Source organism: Artemia franciscana, chromosome 15, assembly GCF_032884065.1.
Source record: "Artemia franciscana chromosome 15, ASM3288406v1, whole genome shotgun sequence".
In the NCBI taxonomy this organism is placed as follows: domain Eukaryota; kingdom Metazoa; phylum Arthropoda; class Branchiopoda; order Anostraca; family Artemiidae; genus Artemia; species Artemia franciscana.
In genome coordinates, this window is record NC_088877.1 from 39,487,999 (window position 1) to 39,508,062 (window position 20,064).

General features: G+C 34.5%; 1 protein-coding gene across 1 annotated transcript in view; it reads left to right on the forward strand.

Moving 5' to 3' along the window:
* The window catches only part of LOC136036458 (thioredoxin domain-containing protein 5-like), a 38,210-nt gene extending 24,712 nt beyond the window's left edge, over positions 1-13,498 (forward strand). The window contains exons 4-7 of the mRNA XM_065718702.1: positions 293-442; positions 6,437-6,592; positions 9,185-9,514; positions 13,166-13,498. Of these exons, the coding sequence (XP_065574774.1) occupies positions 293-442; positions 6,437-6,592; positions 9,185-9,514; positions 13,166-13,294 (765 nt within the window). The 3' untranslated portion in view covers positions 13,295-13,498. The remainder of the gene's footprint in view (positions 1-292; positions 443-6,436; positions 6,593-9,184; positions 9,515-13,165) is intronic.
* Positions 13,499-20,064: the final 6,566 nt, after the last annotated feature.

Consider the following 20,064-nt stretch of genomic DNA (forward strand, 5'->3'; position numbering starts at 1 on the left):
GAAGTCTAGGACGTGCTAGGACGATGAAAATTGGTAGGTTTGTCAGGAGCTGCACAAATTGACTTGATAAAGTCGTTTTCCCTGATTTGACCATCTGGGGGGCTGAAGGATTCTTAGAATTTTGCTAGAGCTCATGTCATATGAGCTCTTGGCTCTTCCGACCTCGTCACAAGTGCCATATGAGTCCTTAGCTCTTGTAAATTATAGTCGTCATATATTATTTGAACTGATAAGAAACATTATGGGCCATTGAAAAAGAAATAATGTTTATATATTTTTGCCTAAATTATAGGTGGAAGTAGCAGAAGAATCACCACAAGAAGCCACTAAAGATGAAGAGAATGCTGCTGTTTTGGAATTGAACTCTGAAAATTTTAATGCCAAGACAGCTGAAGGAATGTTTTTCATTAAGTTTTTTGCCCCGTGGTGTGGTCACTGTCAGGTAAGTATTAAAACATTCATTGAAAGTCTTTCATGCTAATATTTTACGATTTATTTATGATTAATCATATACATGCACATAGAGGTGAGGAAATGCGCCCTAAAATGTTTTGAAGGGCCTAACAGAACGTGGGTCAGCTCACACTTGGGATTTCTCCTCTGATAAGAGGAGAAAGCCCGACTCTGATAAGAGTAGAATTTTGCTTTAAGAATCTCCCGTCGCCTGGCGAAAAAAAAAACATGCATTTTATCTGAATGAATTCTAGATTTGTTTCTGTTTTGAATAAAAGCTCAAAAATTCGTTTTTCTGGCTGACATGATTTTTTTTTAAATCAGAGCTTTTTTAATAAAAATTTATAATTGAAATTTTTTAGAATAAGTATTCAAAAGATTATTTATCATAGTATCATAGGAAGAATTCATAGAGTTTTCCTATCGATAAGAACTACAGACAAAATTGTTGCTTAATCATTTTCGCTTGGCAAAATTTCGTCTCTTGTCAATTTGTGTCACACGTCCTCTTTTTATTCTTTTAGCATTTTAGGCATTTTTCTGGTTTGAATTCTGTCCTAGTTTGTTTTACAATTTTGTTCTGATAGTGATTTCCTTTTTTCTTAAAAATATTTGTGTGCATATAACCCTTGGACTTTTAAAACACACTGATCTATCAAACAGTTCGTGGTAACGAACTGTAGTAAGGAGCGACCCGGCCCAGTAGTAACCGAAACTCTAAAAAATGGAATTTTGATACCAATAGCTACATAAAAAAATTGCATTTTAATGTTGATTTTAAATATATAACTTTCATCAAGATTAGTCTTACCTATCAAAAGTTACGAGCCTGAGAAAATTTGCCTCATTTTAGAAAATAGGGGAAAACACCCCCTAAAAGTCATACAATCTTAACGAAAATCACACCATCAGATTCAGCGTATCAGAGAACCTTTTTGTAGAAGTTGATGAGCCTTATCAAGCTCCTATCTACAAAAATGTGGAATTTCGCATTTTTTGCCAGAAGACAAATCACGGATGCGTGTTTATTTGTTTTTTTGTTGTTGTTTTTTTCCAGGGGTGATGGTATCGACCCAATGGTCCTAGAATGTTGCTAGAGGGCTCATTCTAACGAAAATTAAAAGTTCTAGTGACCAAAAAATTGGAGGGCACATAGGCCCCCTCCCACGCTCATTTTTCCCCAAAGTCACCGGATCAAAATTCTGAGATAGCCATTTTATTCACCATAGTCGAAAAGATCAATAACTATGTCTTTGGGGATGACTTACTCCGCCGCAGTCCCCGTGGGAGGGGTTGCAAGTTACAAACTTTGACCTGTGTTTACATATAGTAATGGTTATTGGGAAGCGTACGGACGTTTTCAGGGGGATTTTTTGTTTGGGAGGGATAGTTGAGGTGGGGGGGGTATGTGGGAGGATCTTTCCATGGAAAAACTTCTCATGGGGGAAGAGACTTCAATGAAGGGGGCGCAGGATTTTTTAGCATTATAAAAAAAAACAATAAAAAAATAAATATGAAAAGTTTTTTTTTCTACTGAAAGTGAGGATCAGAATTAAAACTTAAAACGAGCAGAAATTATTACGCATATGAGGGGTTTACCTCCTCGTAATACCTCGCTCTTTACGCTAAAGTATTTTTAGTAATTTCAACTATTTATTATACGGCCTTTGTGATTCAAGGGCCATTCTTAAGGAATTGGGACAGAATTTAAGCTTTAGTGTAAAGAGCGAGGTATCGGCGAGGGTTGAACTCCCTCATATACGCAATAAAAACATACGAATATAGAAGTTCGTTACGTAAGTTAATTCGTAAGTTACGGAGTTCGTAAAAAAAATTAGGTCTATTTTTTACTAATGAAAATGTTCGTAAAAAAATTAGAAGTTCTAGTTGCGTTTTTTAGTAATCAAAAAATTTGAGGGCATCTTGGCTTCCTCCCTCTCTCCTTTTTTCTCAAAATCTTCCGATTAGAACTATGAGAAAGCCATTTAGTCAAAAAAAAGTTTCGTTTTAATTATTTATGTGCGGAGAGCCAAGATCAAAACATGCATTGATTAAAAAACGTCCAGAAATTAAATAAAAAAACAAGTTTTTAAATGAAAGTAAGGAGCGACATTAAAACTTAAAACGAACAGAAATTACTCTGTATATGAAAAGGGCTTTTCCTCCTCAACGCCCCGCTCTTTACGCTAAAGTTTTTTACTGTTTTAAGAAGTAGAGTTAAGAGAAAGAGTCAAACTTTAGCGCAAGGAGCGGGATGTCGAGGAGGAAAAGCCCCTTTCATATACGGAGTAATTTCTGTTCGTACCCAGTCGTCCCAACGATCCTTTGTGCCGGTTGGACATTTCCCAAGTAATTTGAATTGACGTTAAATAAAAAAAAAGGTAAAGGATACGGCATTAGACTTTACAGTCCGTACCGGTGGTGCTGATCTCCGTTTCTTGGCCCTTCAGCCAGGAAGGGTAATGGGGGGTGGGGCCAGCCATCCTGTGCTTTCGCACACCCTTCCTGTTTACCTTCCCCAGGTTTCTCCAGGTACCCATTTAGAGCTGGGTTGACTCTGGCTAAGCTTACAGAGTCACGTCACTGACCCTCGTCCCAAACTGAAGAATTGGTTACACTGGGATTCGAACCCGCGTCCTCTCAGACAAAGGATTCCGAATCCAGCGCACCAACCCACTTGACGTTAAATGGAGCGCAAAAAATGAATTTATTTTACATGCGAGTTTCTACTACTGGAGTAATTGCAAGAAATAGGTTGCATACTTGTAGAAACAAATTTTAAAAAAAATAGTGAGTTTGCCCTAATTTAAAGATACAAAAATTGTATCATATTTCTTGTGTCTTCAGGTGCTATAATCTCAAGTTTTATTTTCTTTTGTAAGTCCTTTTTTTATATCCAGGCTCAAATCTGGTGAAATTCCAATCATATCTTAGTATTTTATTGCTAGCTGGTGTTCTTCGAGGAAAAATGACTAAAATTATTTTATTGTGTCGTTTTTGAAAACTGATGGCTTTTGACCTAAATATTTGGAATGAATTATGAGAGATTAGATAAACTAAAACGAGAAAACTTATTAATCTAATAACATATTTTCATATAGAGTGGAGGAGAGGGGGGACGACCCTCAGGGAAAATTGAAAAATATTGACATTTATTTACTTTAGAAGGCAGTGTAACTGTAACCTTGGAAGCAAATTGCAGGCATCTGTAACTTAATTTTTAATTAATTTTTCTATATAATCTCAAATTTATTTTTAATATAATCTAATACTAATTTTTCTATATAATATCGCCCTATTCAGCAAACTCGTGTAATTGTATTATCTTGTACTGTGTGTGTATGACAAGAAATCAAAGGGATTGGATGGTCTGGGTATATACACCCCCTCCCTGACGCCAAATGTTCATGGGGGTTTGTCTATGAAAATTTGGAGCACCAAAGATAGTGAAAATGAAATATAAATATTTAAATGGTTCGGTGGAAACTTGCACAACCATTTGTGTATTTAAAAATTAGTAAAAATCGAGAAATCGTTTTTTAATGAAAAAGATGTCCATATGGAGTTATATGGTTGTTGGTAATATTGGGCGACAAATGAAAAAAATAAGCATGGGTGGAAAATCGCAAAATATAAGCTAAAAATATATAGTTCCAAAGAGCTAAAGAAAATGTAGTTTTCCTTTGAAGGTGTCATTGTCTTTGGGAATCAATGATTGTTTTGTTTGAATTGTGAAAAAAACGTTTTCAATTTTGACTAGTTAGTTTTGCTAATTTATTTGTATATTAATATAAAACGTGGCAACATTGACAGAACTTTGTCACTGCTCCTCGTAGTTTTGCCTCAGGGAAAAAAATATCTTGGAAAAGCCCGGTTTTTAAGAGTGAAAGGACCCTGAGATGGGTCCATTTCGCAAAAATGTTTTTATCTTGATGTCCTCGGTACTTTAAAGTTAATTGTTTAGCAACAACCAAAAGAAAAACATCTTAGAAAGCATGGTTTATTGGGATGAATAGACCTAGAGAATCTTAGAAAGGCATTTCTAGGGATGAATAGACCTAAGATGGGTCCAGGGGAAAAATATTTTTTATTATTTTGATGTCCTTGGTACTTAAAAGTTTACTTGAATAATCGGATGCTTAGTTTTGTAAATGTTATCTAATCCCACCATAATGGACACCAGGACCCCAGTTAAAAAAAAAGTATTTCAATTTGTAATGGGTTCGGGGCTGGTGACTATTAGAAAATATTTTATTTTATTTTTAATATTTATTTAAAATATTAATTTTTTAATGTTTATTTAATATTTATTTCTTAGTTTATTTTTAATATTTATTTAAAATATTGACCTTTTAATGTTCACTTATTATTTTATTTAAAATATTTTATTTTCTAATACCTGTCTTTTCTGGCCTATATCACGTTTCTGTGAGGTATCTAATACCAGCGGGCTACGATTTAATCTGCAATATCTTATTGGTGTTATTTTGTGATCAGTTCTCGACGAATTATTGGCACTTTTTTGGGGTTATGCGCGTTTGGCAGTGGTTGGCAAATCCTGCATCTTTTTTGTGACGCTTAAAAGTTATATTAAAATATTTTTATATATAGCAAATATTTTCAGAATAATGAGAAAAAATTATGGGTTCCATCTGCACATACAAAAGCAAATGCGCTAGAGGAGTAAATTAGAGAAAAAACACTTCTTAAGAAGAAAAAACCATCAATATCTGCTGATGTAAAAATTAATGATGATAATAATTTGGCGCCATTGAGAATAATCAAACCCATATAATCATATTAATAGACACAGAAATTATGCTAACTTGAAGTGTCACTACTCAAAAGAAAATCAAGAGTTTTACCAGACTGGTTTCAAAAGGATCGAAAACGGGATACTGCATAAAGGCATGAGTGCTTCTATATTAATAATAATTTGTAGTAATTAATAATAGTTTCTATATTAATAATAATGACAATTTATATGCTCTCTTCATATATACAAGAAAAAAGGTACGTCAGAGGTATTCTACAGGAAAGGGGCGATAAAAGTACATATTTCCCCTCCCTTCCCCAAAAGAAAGAAAACGAAAATCACCCCTCCACTTCCCCCGCCCCCTCGAGAAAAATGATATATCAACTGGGATCAAAGATATTAAGAGTATTCACTTGGCAAGCTGTAAATAAAACACTAAAGTCATATTTTAACACTCATAAAATAACAATTCTGTTAATCTTATCCTACTCAAACAGAAATTTACAATATTTTTTTATTGCACTTTACTATGGTTAATTTTATTTTTTTAAAAAAAGAGAAAAAGGTGTGCAAGTCATTTAAGGTGGCGTAGAATGTACACCGGCAGTATCTCGAGGGGCGGGGAGTGGCTTACGACCAATATACTTTTGAGCAATTAAAAATCAGATGACGATTCTGTTTACATAGAAATTGTGCGTTCTCAAAATCTCCAGTGTGGGCATCTACTATGGTATATTCTGTTTTAATTTTCAAACTGTAAGTCAGATTATATTTATTTAAAATCAAAATCATGTCTCTGGATGTCAGTAACCGGTATATTGTCTTATATTATATTTGTATAAACATCAAGTAACATTCTGTTTCTATAAAAAGAAAATATTTATTTATTATAAATTATAAAACATGTTCAGTTTTGTTGTAATGGTTGTCCTTGTCTGAACCATAACTTTTTACCTTCTTGCTATCTTTTTTTGCCTTCTTTTTTTGCCTTCTTTTACCGGTGCTCAATGATTGTTTTGTGGTAGCCCAAAACCAATTAAATACATCCGTTTCCGAACCACTGCAAAATAGTTGTCTTCACACTGACCAAAAAACAATCGAGACCCTAAATCGGTATTTCAAGTAACGTTTGAAATCAACTCATGCTCGTGTTTTAGGCATTAGTTTTAGGTTTTTTACCTTCTTATACTTTTACCTTCTTTAACGTATTTTTTTTTTGTATTTTAGAGTTTGGCACCCACATGGGAACAGTTGGGTAAATCTTTGGAACATGAGAATAGAATTACCATTGCCAAGGTTGATTGCACTCAATCGAAAAGTCTGTGCCAGGAACACTCTGTCAAAGGATACCCAACTCTTCTTTGGTTCAAAGACGGGAAAATGGTAAGTTCGTCAACCTAGGCATGCGTAAAAATATCGTAAACGGAGTTTTTGGGCCTAGAAGCAGCACTCTGCGACGTGGGGACGGAGTGGATGGGAAAATTCAGTGTTGCATGGTATTGGGCAACGGGGTTGACTATTTCTTGGTAGCCTGGGTTTCAACTATGGCAACACTGGTGAAGGCCTCCAATTGGCTTGATGTCTATTTTGAAAGTATTAATTCTCTTCTCAGTTGTCCTCTCTGGTATTTCTTCCATTTTGGGAGGAGCTCAATCATTCAATTAACTGACCACAGTTTTTTTAAATTTTTTTTTATTATTATTATTATAGTTATTAATGTTGTGATTAATTACAATTTGATACAGCTTATTTCAAATATTCTCTTTACTTATGTTTAATTATTTTTAATCTCTATTTATATTAAGCAAATGCTTTACATGTTAAATGTATAAATGTTTAATATTATGAGATTTGTTTCAAAATCCCCCTCCTACAGGCCATGGAGCCTTTTTGGGGTTTGTAGATTTGTAAATTGTAGATTGTAAGATTTGGGGTTTTGTAGGATTTGTAGATTGTAGGATTTGGAGCCTTTTTGGGGTTTTGTAGATTTGTAGATTGTAGAATTTATAGATCGTAGATTTGTAGATTGTAGTATTATTATTGTATAGTTATATGGAGAATAAATCTATGCATCATTAACAGTAAAAGATAGTAGCTATTGTTCAGTCAGTGCCATCTGTCTGTTAAAGTCTTATGTCTCTCCTGTCTAGCTTGGGGGTTTGGAAATCCTTGTTGGATGCGTTTTGATAGTGGTTTGGATTTGCCACAAATAAAAAATAACAAGAAATAAGTTCTTGTTTCATTAGATTTTTTTCTTCTGGTGAAGAAAAACACTATATCAAAACGTTTTCTCATTCGATGTCTACTTTTTGTTTAATATATGGTTTAAAACAGTTTTATAAAAAAAAATTTATTTCCTTTTTTTCACGACACCCGAAGCTTAAGAAAAATACCTGGATGTATTTGGTGTAAACACTTCACTATTGACCATATGTGCAGCCTTTTAGTGTCTTTGGATTGTTAGTAGCTGTAGTAGTGCTCTTTGTGTGTTTTTGCCCTCTTTTTTTAATTGATTTCTCTAGCATGTATTTCTTTCTTCAAATTGTTTTGGGTTTTCAGCGCTCCTGGCTGAACTAGAGGAGGCAACAGCGTTGGTTCAATTCCGGTATAAGATAAGGCCAAGGAATAACTTGTCCAAATTACAAATCACGAATATTTTATCGTGTCTTGGCCACATTTTGTCTCTGCTTTAAAGAAGAAGAAGAAAAACTAAGTATTAGAAAAAAAATAAGGGACAAAATACATAAAAATGGTTGAAAATTGTATGTACTTAGTAGATGTGGTTTTCTAGATTTGACATAAAAAAAAGCGGAAGTTGCCAATAAAACTTAAAATAACATATAAAATAGTTGTAGAAATAACGTAATACACTAAAATAATAATATAAAAATAACATAAAACAGTAAGACAATTTTAATAATAGAAGAAGAATCCAAAAAAAAAGGATGGACTCCATTCTTTATTGACACTACAACAACTTGAATGAGGGGGGAATATGATTGCCAAGTCCAAGATAACCAAGTCATAATTAATAAGTAGAAATTCTGAATAAAATAAAATAACATAAACATTCCTTCAAGAGCGTATTCCATTTAAAAAAAGAATATAAGTGAATTCTAAACATAATACTCGGTTTCTGAATTTTTGACGTCATATCCAGTTTTGCGGACCTCACTTCGCCCGGACAAGATCGTAAATTTCCCTTGCTTCGCTCGGGCCCTTTACTGTCGTGAATATCTAATCCTAATGGGGATTGAAAGTTTTGTGCTACTCCATGTGTAATATCACGCCATAGTACCCAGTCATAAAATTCCACTCCTCATGGTCTTTTTATAGAAGTAAGTGTCTTATCTATGCTAAACAGAGAATATAACTTATGTGCTACCTGATGTGTAGTGCCACCTAATAAAATGTCATAAAATTTTATCCCAACTCGTCCTTTTATAGAAATAGATGAGGAATATAGAAGCATACAATAATCGACGAAACTTTTAATTAAGACAATGGGCGCAATAAGAAATACGAGATATTTTATTCAGGTTTTCAGAATATTATTTTAGGCAAATTTATGCGCAGTTCGTCATTATTCCCAGTTTCTAGGGTTGCTGAAAAACTGGGACGTTTGGGGGGGGGTTAATAGAGGTGGAAGAAGAGGATGCTCCCCATTTTGTTCATTAAAATGTAATGTGTTACTTAAATAGGCAGCAGATGAAAATAATTCTAGGAATAATCCCCTTCTGTTTTTTTCTCTCTATTTCTCTTTATACGTATGGCTATTCATCTTTTTGTGTTATTTTCTTGTATGTCTTATTTGATAATTTCATTTGATTTTTTCTTTGTGCTGTAAATTCAGATGAAAAATCTAAATATGCATTTTTTTTTATCTTAGTCTTTATTCTTCTGGATTTCACTTGATTGATTTACTACTAACCATTAGGTGAACGAAAATTTAAGCATTGTTTTTCCTACTTTCAGGTTGAGAAATATCAGGGAAGTAGAAGTTTAGACAGCTTGAAGGAGTACGTAACAAAGATGGCGGCCAAGAAGGAAGAGCCATCTGAAGAAGATCGTATTCCTGAACCGACTGTAGATGTTGTTGTTGAATTAGTGGAGGGCAACTTCGAAAATGGTATAAGCTCGGGAGTCACTTTTGTCAAATTCTTTGCACCCTGGTGTGGTCATTGTAAGAATTTAGCTCCAGTATGGGAAGAACTTGGCAAAAAGTATATTGGAAATACTTCTGTTAAAATTGCCAAAGTTGACTGCACTAAGGAAGATAACAGAAAATTGTGTACACAGCAAGAGGTAAGGTTCTATACAACATTTACTTCCCCTTTTATATACTATTTCTGAATTTTTATATTATACCATATGCAAGATAATTCATATAAAACATAATATAATTAACAAAATGACCTGCTTCGAAGGAATTTTGGTATGCTTTAACAAATTCTATACTTCCCCTTTATATACCATACTTCTCTTTATTTTTTTTCTATACTTCCCCTTTCATATACTATTTCTGTATTTTTCTATTATAAAATGTGCAAAATAATTCATATAAACATAGTATAATTAACAAAAATGACCTGCTTCGAAGGAATTTTAGTATGCTTGCCTTGTATACTTTCTCCACTTGCTTGGTCTCTGGCCTTTACTTGCGTGTAAACATGACGTTTTACATCTTTTGCTCGGGAATTGGTCCTCGCACGCTTTTCATTTCCTTTCTTATTCCTTATGAAAGATAATTCTACTTTCGTAATTCTACTTCGTTCTGTGATTATATTCTTCTTTTAACGTTGTTATTCGTGGCTGGCATTCTTTATATTTTGTCAACCACTCACTCAGTTTTTGGCCTTTATTTCAAAATAATTCAACAGTAAGATATGCATTATTTTAAATTTTATAAATTATTAAAGTCATTAAAACATTCTTCAATTACAAATAATATACCCCAACAGCGAACAAATCTCTTAATTGTTGGATGTAACAGATAAAAACCAGTGCACAAAAGGTAACCCTCACATGGACAAATAAACTCCCTAATGAATGATCTATTTAATGTCATCAATCAGACTCATAAGATTTTAATCTTCTTTTAATGTTAACGTTTTCCCTTCTGACTTGAAATACCGATTTTGCATATTATCGTCATCTATGCCATATCATATTATTGTCATTGTCATGTCAGCATTAAGGGGATTTTTTCTTAATGCTGGTCCCCCCCCCCCTTCAAAAATGTTATGAAATTGATCTGAATTCCGACCCCTTCTAAAACAGTTCGGCTGTATCCATATAAGCTTTTTTTGTTGTCTTGTGACAAGACACTCTCTGTAATTCATGCATCATCCTTTTGAATTGTTGCCTGGCCATGAACGTCATCCTTTTTACTGATGTAGAACTAAAGTCTGATAATTAAAAAAAAAGTATCCGCAATGTATGATTTATCCAACCTCTAGGAATCAGATATCTTTAGATATCCCTTATTTTACGCATTTCAATCAAAACGCTAAAAATGTATTTGTTGTTTGATCAAACAGTTCGTGGTAACGAACTGTAGTAAGGAGCGACCCGGCTCAATAGTAACCGAAACTCTTAAAAATGGAATTTCTATAACAATAGTTACATCAAAATAATTGCATTTTAATGCTGATTTTAGATATATAAGTTTTATTAAGTTTAGACTTACCCATCAAAAGTTGAGAGCCTGAGAAAAATTTGCCTTATTTTAGAAAATAGGGTGAAACACCACCTTAAAAGTCATAGAATCTTAACGAAAATCAAACCATCAGATTCAATAGGAGTTTCAAGCTCCTATCTACAAAAATGTGGATTTTTTTATTTTTTTTTTTCAGGGGTGATCGTATCAACCCAGTGGTCCTAGAATGTCGTGTGAGGGCTCATCCTAACGGACATTAAGAGTTCTAGTGCCCTATTTAAGTGAAAAAATTGGAGATTGGAGGGCATCTAGGCCCCCTCCCACGCTCATTTATTTCCCAAAGTCCCCGGATCAAAATTCGAGATGGCTATTTTATTCAGAATAGTCGAAAAACTTAATAACTATATCTTTGGGGACGACTTACTCCCTCTCAGTCCCCGTGGGAGGGGCTGCAAGTGACAAACTTTGACCAGTGTTTACACATAGTAATGGTTATTGGGAAGTGTACAGGCGCTTTCAGGGGATTTTTTGGTTGGGGGAGGGGTTGAGGGAAGGTGTTATGCGGGGGAACTTTCCATGGAGGAATTTGTCATGGGGGAAGAAATTTTTCATGAAGGGGGCGCAGGATATTTAGCATTTTTTAAAGAACAATGAAAAAATAAATAGGAAAAAGTTTTTTCTACTGAAAGTAAAGAGCAGCATTAAAACTTAAAACGAACAGAAATTATTACACATGGGTTCACCTCCTCCTAATACCTTGCTCTTTATGCTAAAGTAATTTTATTAATTTGAACTATTTTTCTACGGCCTTTGTGATTCAGGGGTCATACTTATGGAATTGGGACAAAATTTAAGGTTTAGTGTAAAAAGCGAGGTATTGACGAGGGGGTAAACTCCCTCATATACGTAATAAAAACATACGTATATAGAAGTTCGTTACGAAAGCTAATTCGTAAGTTATGTATATTTTTACTAATAAAAATGTTCGTAAAAAATTAAAAGTTCTAGTTGCCTTTTTAGATAACCAAGAAATTGGAGGGTAACTAGGCCTACTCCCCCGCTCTTTTTTTCTCAAAATCATCTGATCAAAACTATGAGAAAGCCATTTAGCCATTAAAATAAATTAATATGCAAATTTTGTTTTAATTATTCATGTGCGGAGAGCCAAAATCAAAACATGCATTAATTCAAAAGCATTCAGAAATTAAATAAAAAAAATATGTTTTTTAACTGAAAGTAAGGAGCGACATTAAAACTTAAAACGAACAGAAATTACTCCGTATATGAAAGGGGCTGTTCTCTCCTTAACGCCCCGCTCTTTACGCTAATTTTTTTTTTACTGTTTTAAAAAGTATAGTTGAGAGAAAGAGTCAAACTTTAGCGTTCAAACGTTGAACGCTAAACGCTGTTTAGAGTTCAAACGTTGAGAAGGGAACAGCCCCTTTCATATACCGAGTAATTTCTGTTCGTTTTAAGTTTTAATATCGTTCCTTACTTTCAGTTAAAAAAACTTGTTTTTTTTATTTAATTTGCTGTAAGGATTAACTTTAACTCTTGAGCTCCTGATTCGATTCTATTTGTGATGGTTCGAAAATGGAAGATTTTGAACCGTATCAACAGTTTCGTGATGGTACTCAATTATGATTTGTCACCACCTCGGCGCATTCTTAATCTCTTAAGTCCTGGCAGTTGATCTCTATGTTAGGATTAAAGTGAACGCAACGTCACCTCTTTCCAGGTAGTTTTGTTGTTCAAAGTTTTTTTTTTAATCTTTAGTTTTAATTCAAATGATCATGTATTTTTTCAGCCTTTCATATAATTTTATTTTTTGACAATGTATTTTACTAAAGATCGAACCTTGCCACTTTCTGAAAGGCGCTGTATGTTACTGTAAGCTAAATTATATGAAGTACCACCATAGGCCAGGGAAGGTTACTTTTATATCTCAGTTACTATTATTAATTTTGTAAGGTCTGGAATCTCAAAAAGTGTAACTAGTATACTGCTTCTTACTCCCCACGAAGTTTGCTTGATATCCTACCACTCTTTCCGTCGGGTATCCAGATATAATGAAATTACGGACCCCCCCCCTCATAGATGATGGAGAAGGTCCGGAACGATAACCCGAAAGGTCTAACTAAAGCACTGACTTTTACTCCCCCAATATTTAACTGAGATTCAATAACCAGTTTTACTGGATAGTTTTTACAAGAAATAAAGGATCCCCTCCCTCCCTTAGACATAAAGCTGGTTCGTAAAATTACTTTCTACACTAATCTTGTTTCATTATTTTGTAGATCCGTGGCTATCCAACAGTTTTTCTGTACAAGGACGGCAAAAAAATGTCTGAATATGACGGGAGTAGAACACTAGAAGATTTGGTGAGCTTCGTTGGACAGTATACAACTGCTCGTGATGAGCTTTAATAACAAAATACTCTAGCACGTTAGAAACGTTATTTCTAGTATTTATTTGATTTTAAAATGAAAATGTCCATGTTTGTTTTTTTTTGTTTTTTTGTTGTTGTTTTTTTTTGCACATCTGAGAGAATGATTTGACCCAAGTGCCTGTGATTTTTTTTCTAATTTTAGTTTTTATTTGGTCTGTCAGTAAACATTTTTGGGGCTCTATTTTCATCGTTTCGTATGTGATTTTAGGCAACTTTATTATTATTTTTTCTCAGAACCCTTACGCGATTTTAGTGGGCTCTTTTCAACGTTCTATTTATTGACGTTTTATTGGCGCATTTCTATCTGCTTTTACTCGGTCTGAATTATATTCTTGAGATTGAGAAAGGAAAGCAAATTTTACGATCCAAATTGAAAGAAATTGAATTTTGGTGCAATATTTGAATAGTTGAAAAGGTGGTAATTTATTAACCCCTCGTGTCCTGTGCTGGTTCTGGGGCTGTGGGTTTGACTTCGAATTGGTAATACAGGACCCAGATATTGAACCCGGCTGTTGCAACTTTCTGCAGTGCTGACACAAGGATCTTAGCAGTCAAGCCTCGTTAATCTGATGCAGTAAGTAACTACCAATTTTTGTAACTCCAGCTGACCTTCTATCTCCCCCCCCCCAAGAAATCAGACTTTATATGTCCTTGGCGCATACCAAGGAGAGTAACAATGTATATTAATGTCCTTGGCGCATACCAAGGAGAGTAACAACGTATATTAAAAGTTATATTAGAAAGAAGAAAGAAACTGCTATACATTTCTAAGGAAAATTCAATCTAGTAGAGCAGCAGAAATGTATACGGACTAAACCAATAACCAAACCAAACTGATAAACCAAAACCAATAATCCTCGATTGAAGTACAGTTGTGGACCTAATTACTGTATTGTGAATTCAAAGAAAAATCTACGTTCAGATTGTGACTAGAACTTGAATTTGACGGTTGGATTCTCTATTTGGTAATCGGCATTGTCAATCGATAGGGCCTCCTTATCCAGGAGTAAACAAGACACAGTCCTATGCCGAAAGCCAAGCTGGTTCTCACCTATTTGCCCTTAGGGGATTTGATGCCTTAAAGGATCACTGTATCTCGTCCATTATAAATTTTTTAATTCGTGTGGCCAAACTATTTAGATTTAATTGTATAAACAATAAAAAACTAAAACCCGACAGTAATTTCTCAGAAATCTTAGAAAAACTTTTGTTTCTTCCGTTTAATAATGATAATAAGAATAGTAATAAAACGATTTTATTTTTAAGTCTCGTGTACGGTCATGCCGATCAGTGGCAGTTCTTGTCATACAAAATTATACATTGATTTGAAATATCACAGATTCAAATTAAACAGTCAAACATAGTTGAACGAAAAAAAAAAGGATAATGAATTAAAGAGTAAATATATACAAGTATTGACGAGGGGGCACAGAATTTAAAATCTTGACGAACGAGGGAACAAAACTACTTGTGTACCGCGTATACCATGCTGGTACCGGTTGAACTACATGTCACTAGGACCTTTGGCGCGAAGGGAGATTCTTAGGGGGGAGGACTTCACGAAGCCGGGGTTCTTTCAAGATACCAACACCATATTCAAAACACAATTCATCACGGCGTGTTGAAGGAGTTGTAAGTGAAAATTGTTTTAAAAGGGAGCGATAAGAGACTTTAAGAGATTTAGACACTATCAGAAGAGCTCGGTATTGGATCCTTTCCAGGCGGTCCTTCTGGTCCGAAGTCAGGCCGTAATGCCAAACTGGACAAGGATATTCTACCAGCGGTCTGACAAAAGTAAGAAAAATTCGTAAAAGGGGGGGGGATTAGGACACGATGAAGAGCAAGGAGTTTTGAAGAAAGGATACCCAGGTTTGCCCGTTTGATCCTCTCCTGCGTCTGTTTTTCCCACTTCAGGTGTTTTTTCCACTTTCATGTGTGAGATATATTCCCGAGAGTTTGATATCTATGATGCCTGTACCATTATGTAAAGCAAGGGATGAACTGTCAATCAGAAAACGTTAATGCGGGTGATTTTTCATGATTGACGATCATTTTGCCCTCCTCAGCTTGGCGGTATAATCTCGCCATTTTTCTGTCTGCCTTACTTGAAACACTCTTTTCACCTAGCTACAGTACGCACAGATCACCAACGAACTTAAAGCGATCCGACTCATTATTTGTTAACCCATTTGCCATAACTAAAAAAAGTAGATGCCCTAAAATTGCTCCCTGAGGAACTCCACAGTAGATTGGGTGGAGATCAGAATAGGCAGATTTATGCTTAGTTTTTTTTACTTCTACCTGAAAAAAAAATTTGTAACTATTCTTGCCAAATATCTGCTAGAAAAATCTGCTATCTGCTAGAAAAACTCTAAAATCAGCTTAAATGAAATATCATTTGAGAAACTACGCAGCTTTGGGATTTTCATGTGGTGCTACTCGCTTTGATGGAAAGCCTTGCCGACAAAGGAACGTAAGATCCCATTATTTCATATTCAAAACACAGATTCGCAACAGCTTTCGATTTTGGTTAGTCCCCTGAAAAATTCGCTAGCAGGCCTATTGTCTTTGAGACGGTAAGCAGACGCTGAGGCTCGTAAAATGATTTTAGGCTACTTAAAAAGAAAGGAATGACTATTAACATTGCCATCCAAAATTCACAAGCATTAATATAATCGTATTAAATAACTCAAAGCTATACATTTTAGGGTATACAGGTTGGGGTGAAGGTAGCAATTTGAAAACCCATTCATAGACCCTAATTTGGGCCGCAGATACATCCATAAGTCATTCACAGGGCACTAGAACGTCCTGAGTTAGTATAGAACAGCTGTTATATACGTCTTTTGGGGAGCTGTGCTAAATGAGTCCAGGAAGCTTATGAGTCCAGGAAGCTTATGGTTAAATCAACCCACGAAACGTCTGAATTTTAGATTCCAGATAAGGTGGAAACATCTAGTTCTGTTGTGAGTACAGTTACATCATACACTTATACTGAATTGTTTTTTCTATGCTTTTGGAATAAGGCCAAGAAACGATAATACAAGTAAGTCTATTTGGTCGTTGTTGTCAATAAGAAGCATGAACCGCTGTGAAACTGAGATAGAAAATACTTTTAAAATAACTACTGATTTTGGATTTTAATTAAATAGAATGCTATTGTGAGAAATTTAGGCATTTAATAAAAATAACTATCTTATTATTGAATACAGGCAAGTTTATTGCCTGTATTATTGCTTATAATATAATAATAAGCAATTATTATAATAATAAGCAAGTTTATTGCTTATTATTGAATACAGGCTATGTTTCTCAAAGATTAACTTAAGTTTCACAGATAATGTCAGAGCTGAGACGGTATATATTACTTACATCCATGGATCACAGGAATTAAGTATTCATAAATGCTATTAAATTTAAAAACAAGCTTATTGTTTTTTAGACAAAACGAAAATTCCATAAAGCCATTCCACGAAAGGAAGGGGGGGGGTTATCGTTATCCTCCAGAGATTGCTCTGAAATAACACCTTAACAAATTGAAAAATAGCGGCTTAAATATCAAATCCATTGGTATCTTAGATTTTCCAGTCCATCCTCTAGTTCTCTTAAACAGAGTCATCTAATCAAAGGAAAAGAATTTATGCCACTTTTAGTGAAAAGGTTAAAAAAAGAACATGTAATATGGGTGGCTAAGCCTAAAACTAAGAAAACATCAATTTGAAAAACTGAAATGGTTGTATAAATATTTATATAAAACCTGAAAGAAATATTTATTTCAATAATTTATAAATATTTATATATTTACCTGAAAGTTTTTATTTGAAGCTTTGAGGACATGTTAAGGGGGGGATGTTGAACTAGAGAAAATGCAAAATGTGTGCACTACTGCTATAATTACTACTAAAACTTATGCTACAACTATGACTGTTACTAGACGTAGATAACTTCGAAGACCACACTGCCTTTCCATGACGAACATCCATGATCATTACATGAACGGACATTTTACTGCTGATGATGAACACTGTATATGTGTTCAAAATATTCAATTAAAAATTTTATATCTGTTCACTGTCCATTAAAAGGATTTCATCCCTATTTTGAACTGTTATACTTTCGACTATTACTAGTAGTGCTGAAACTTTGAGTTTTACAATAGTAGGCCTACTACTATTAAGGCTAAGGGAAGGAGAAATTATTAGAAAGTGTTGGGGGGTATATAAAATTGAATTCAATCCCGCTGTAAGTGTGTAGCCCTGTAGAGAAATATAGACAGTACGATCATCTTCCTATCTCAGCCATTAGACGAAGCCGGACTGGGATGCTCCTCATCTGGAAGAACATATAAACCAAGAGGAACATTATTGACGTTAAATTTTTTTATGGGTAGGCACGCATGTAGCATCGGTATTCACAGCCTGGGGAACAGGAAAAGCAAAAAGACGAACCGAGCGTCTAGAGAATAAGGAAGAATGCAACACGTTGAAGACATAAAAAAGAAAAAGAAAGTAATTGGTCTAGCTATAATACTCTAAAAAGGAAAGACAACATTGGTCTGAGAATGGAAAGAAAAACAAATAATGAATTTATAAGGATAATAAAGATAAAAAAAAGTTTGTTTGAACAGTGTCATAACGTGATGACATTTGATTAGGGTATTTAGCGCTTCGCATTGATATTTCAGTTCCATAGTTTTGTCCATAGTAAATAATCTTTACACAATTCTAAAACATTCCGAATTTTATATCAAATTTGCACGCGACCCGAAACTGGAAAGATAATGAAAAGAATCGTGAGGGTTAACTAAATGAGTCATAAACAATTCTTTCTGATGAGACGTTATACGTATTTTGCAGGTTCGCGGCATAATATTTACAACAATCATAAGAGTAAGTATTACTTTATAATCTTCTTCTTAATTAAATAAAAAAGCAAGTTTTTTAACTGAAAGTGAGGAACAACATTTAAGCTTTAAGCAAACGTATATGAGAGGGATTGCCCCTTCTTCAACACCTCGCTCTTTATGCTAAAGTTTTTTAGTAATTTCAAAAAAAGCCTCTTATTGTTCCACTTCTTGTGTTTCAAGAGTTGTTTTTAAGGAATTGGGACACAATCTGAACATTACCGTAAAGAGCGAGGTGTTGAGGAGGGGCAACCCCCTCATATACGTAATAATTTCTGTTCCTTTTAAGTTTTAGTGTTGCTCCAAACTTTCATTTGAAAAAAACTTGTTTCTATTATTTAACTTCCGATCGTTTTATAACTGATACCTGGAAATCTGGCTCCGCGGAAAAATTCCTCCTTCCACGTATATATCCTCAGGACAATTCAATCCTGGTGAAAATTTACTCCAAACATTTACTCTTTATGCGTAAGATTGAGCCGGCAAAGAAAAAAGCAAGCCATAAGAACTTCGTAAAGGAATTCTGCCGAATTCCTTCGTGTTAAATTCCCCTAAAAAATTCACCCCCGGAAACTTCTCTCCCCATGGAAAATTCTCCCCGTGTAAAATCCCCCCCAGCAGAAAATTCGTTTCCCCCAGCCAAAAATGTATGCATACTTCCCAATAACAAATACTATACGTAAACAATGGGCAAATTTTATAGCTTAGACCTTTCTCCAGGGGCTGTGGTGGGTCATGTTATCCCCCAAAAGTATTGTTACGGGGTTTTTCAACTGTGTTGAACAAAATGGCTATCTGAAAATTTTGATCAGAGGATTCCAGGGAAAAAAAGGAGGTTAGTTGCCCTTCAATCTTTTTCGTCCCTTAAAAAAGGCACTAGAACTTTTATTTTCCGTTCGAATGAGCCCTCTCCCAATATTCTAAGACTACTGTGTCGATGCGATCACTCCAGCGAAAAAACAACAACAAATAAACATTTATCATTGGTATTTCTTGCGGTAAAAAACACGAAATTCCATATTTTTGCAGATAAGGGCTTAAAAGGGATCTCTCATACGCTGAATCTGATGGTGTGATTTTCATTAAGAATTTATTACTTTAGGGCGTATTTCAGACTTTGTCCAAAAATTTGGTGACTTTTCTCAGGCGCATAGCTTTTGATGGGTTAGACGAAGCTCAATGGACTTATATATTTGAAATCAGCATAATAAGCCAATTCTTTTGATGTATCTATTGGGATCAAATTCCGTTCTTTTAGAGTTTCGATTACTATTGAGCCGGGTCACTCTTTACTTACAGTTCGTTACCACAAATTGTTTGATTATAATAAATATTCTTCTTATAATATGCGTCGGATGATTTGGCCCTAACTACGCATTTCAATCCCGGCCGAAGGCATCAAATCAGGAGATCAGTATCTGCGCAACGCAGACCATTGCTTAGCATGCGAAAAAAGTTTTTTTAAAGATCTTATGATTCAAACACAATTCTTTTGATGTCCTTCAATTTTCTGAAAACTCACTAAGAATTTCACAACAAACAGTTCGTAACAGAGGTTTGGTATTTTCTTGGACTGTCACAAAATAGGGTGATATCTGTGAAGTTCTCAGCGTTTAATACAGATAAAAAAGCTCCGTGAAATACATCCAGGTAGTTGTTCCACTTCAAAGAAAATTCTTCTTGCTCCATTCCAGGAATATGAACTAAATCCTTGAATAAGACCAACTCACTGAAATGGAATGAAAGATATAAATAAGTATTCCAAATTACAGGTACTTATAGGTATTATAGGTACTTATAGGCATTATAGGTACTAAAGGTGAAGATTAAAAAGGTATTCTACA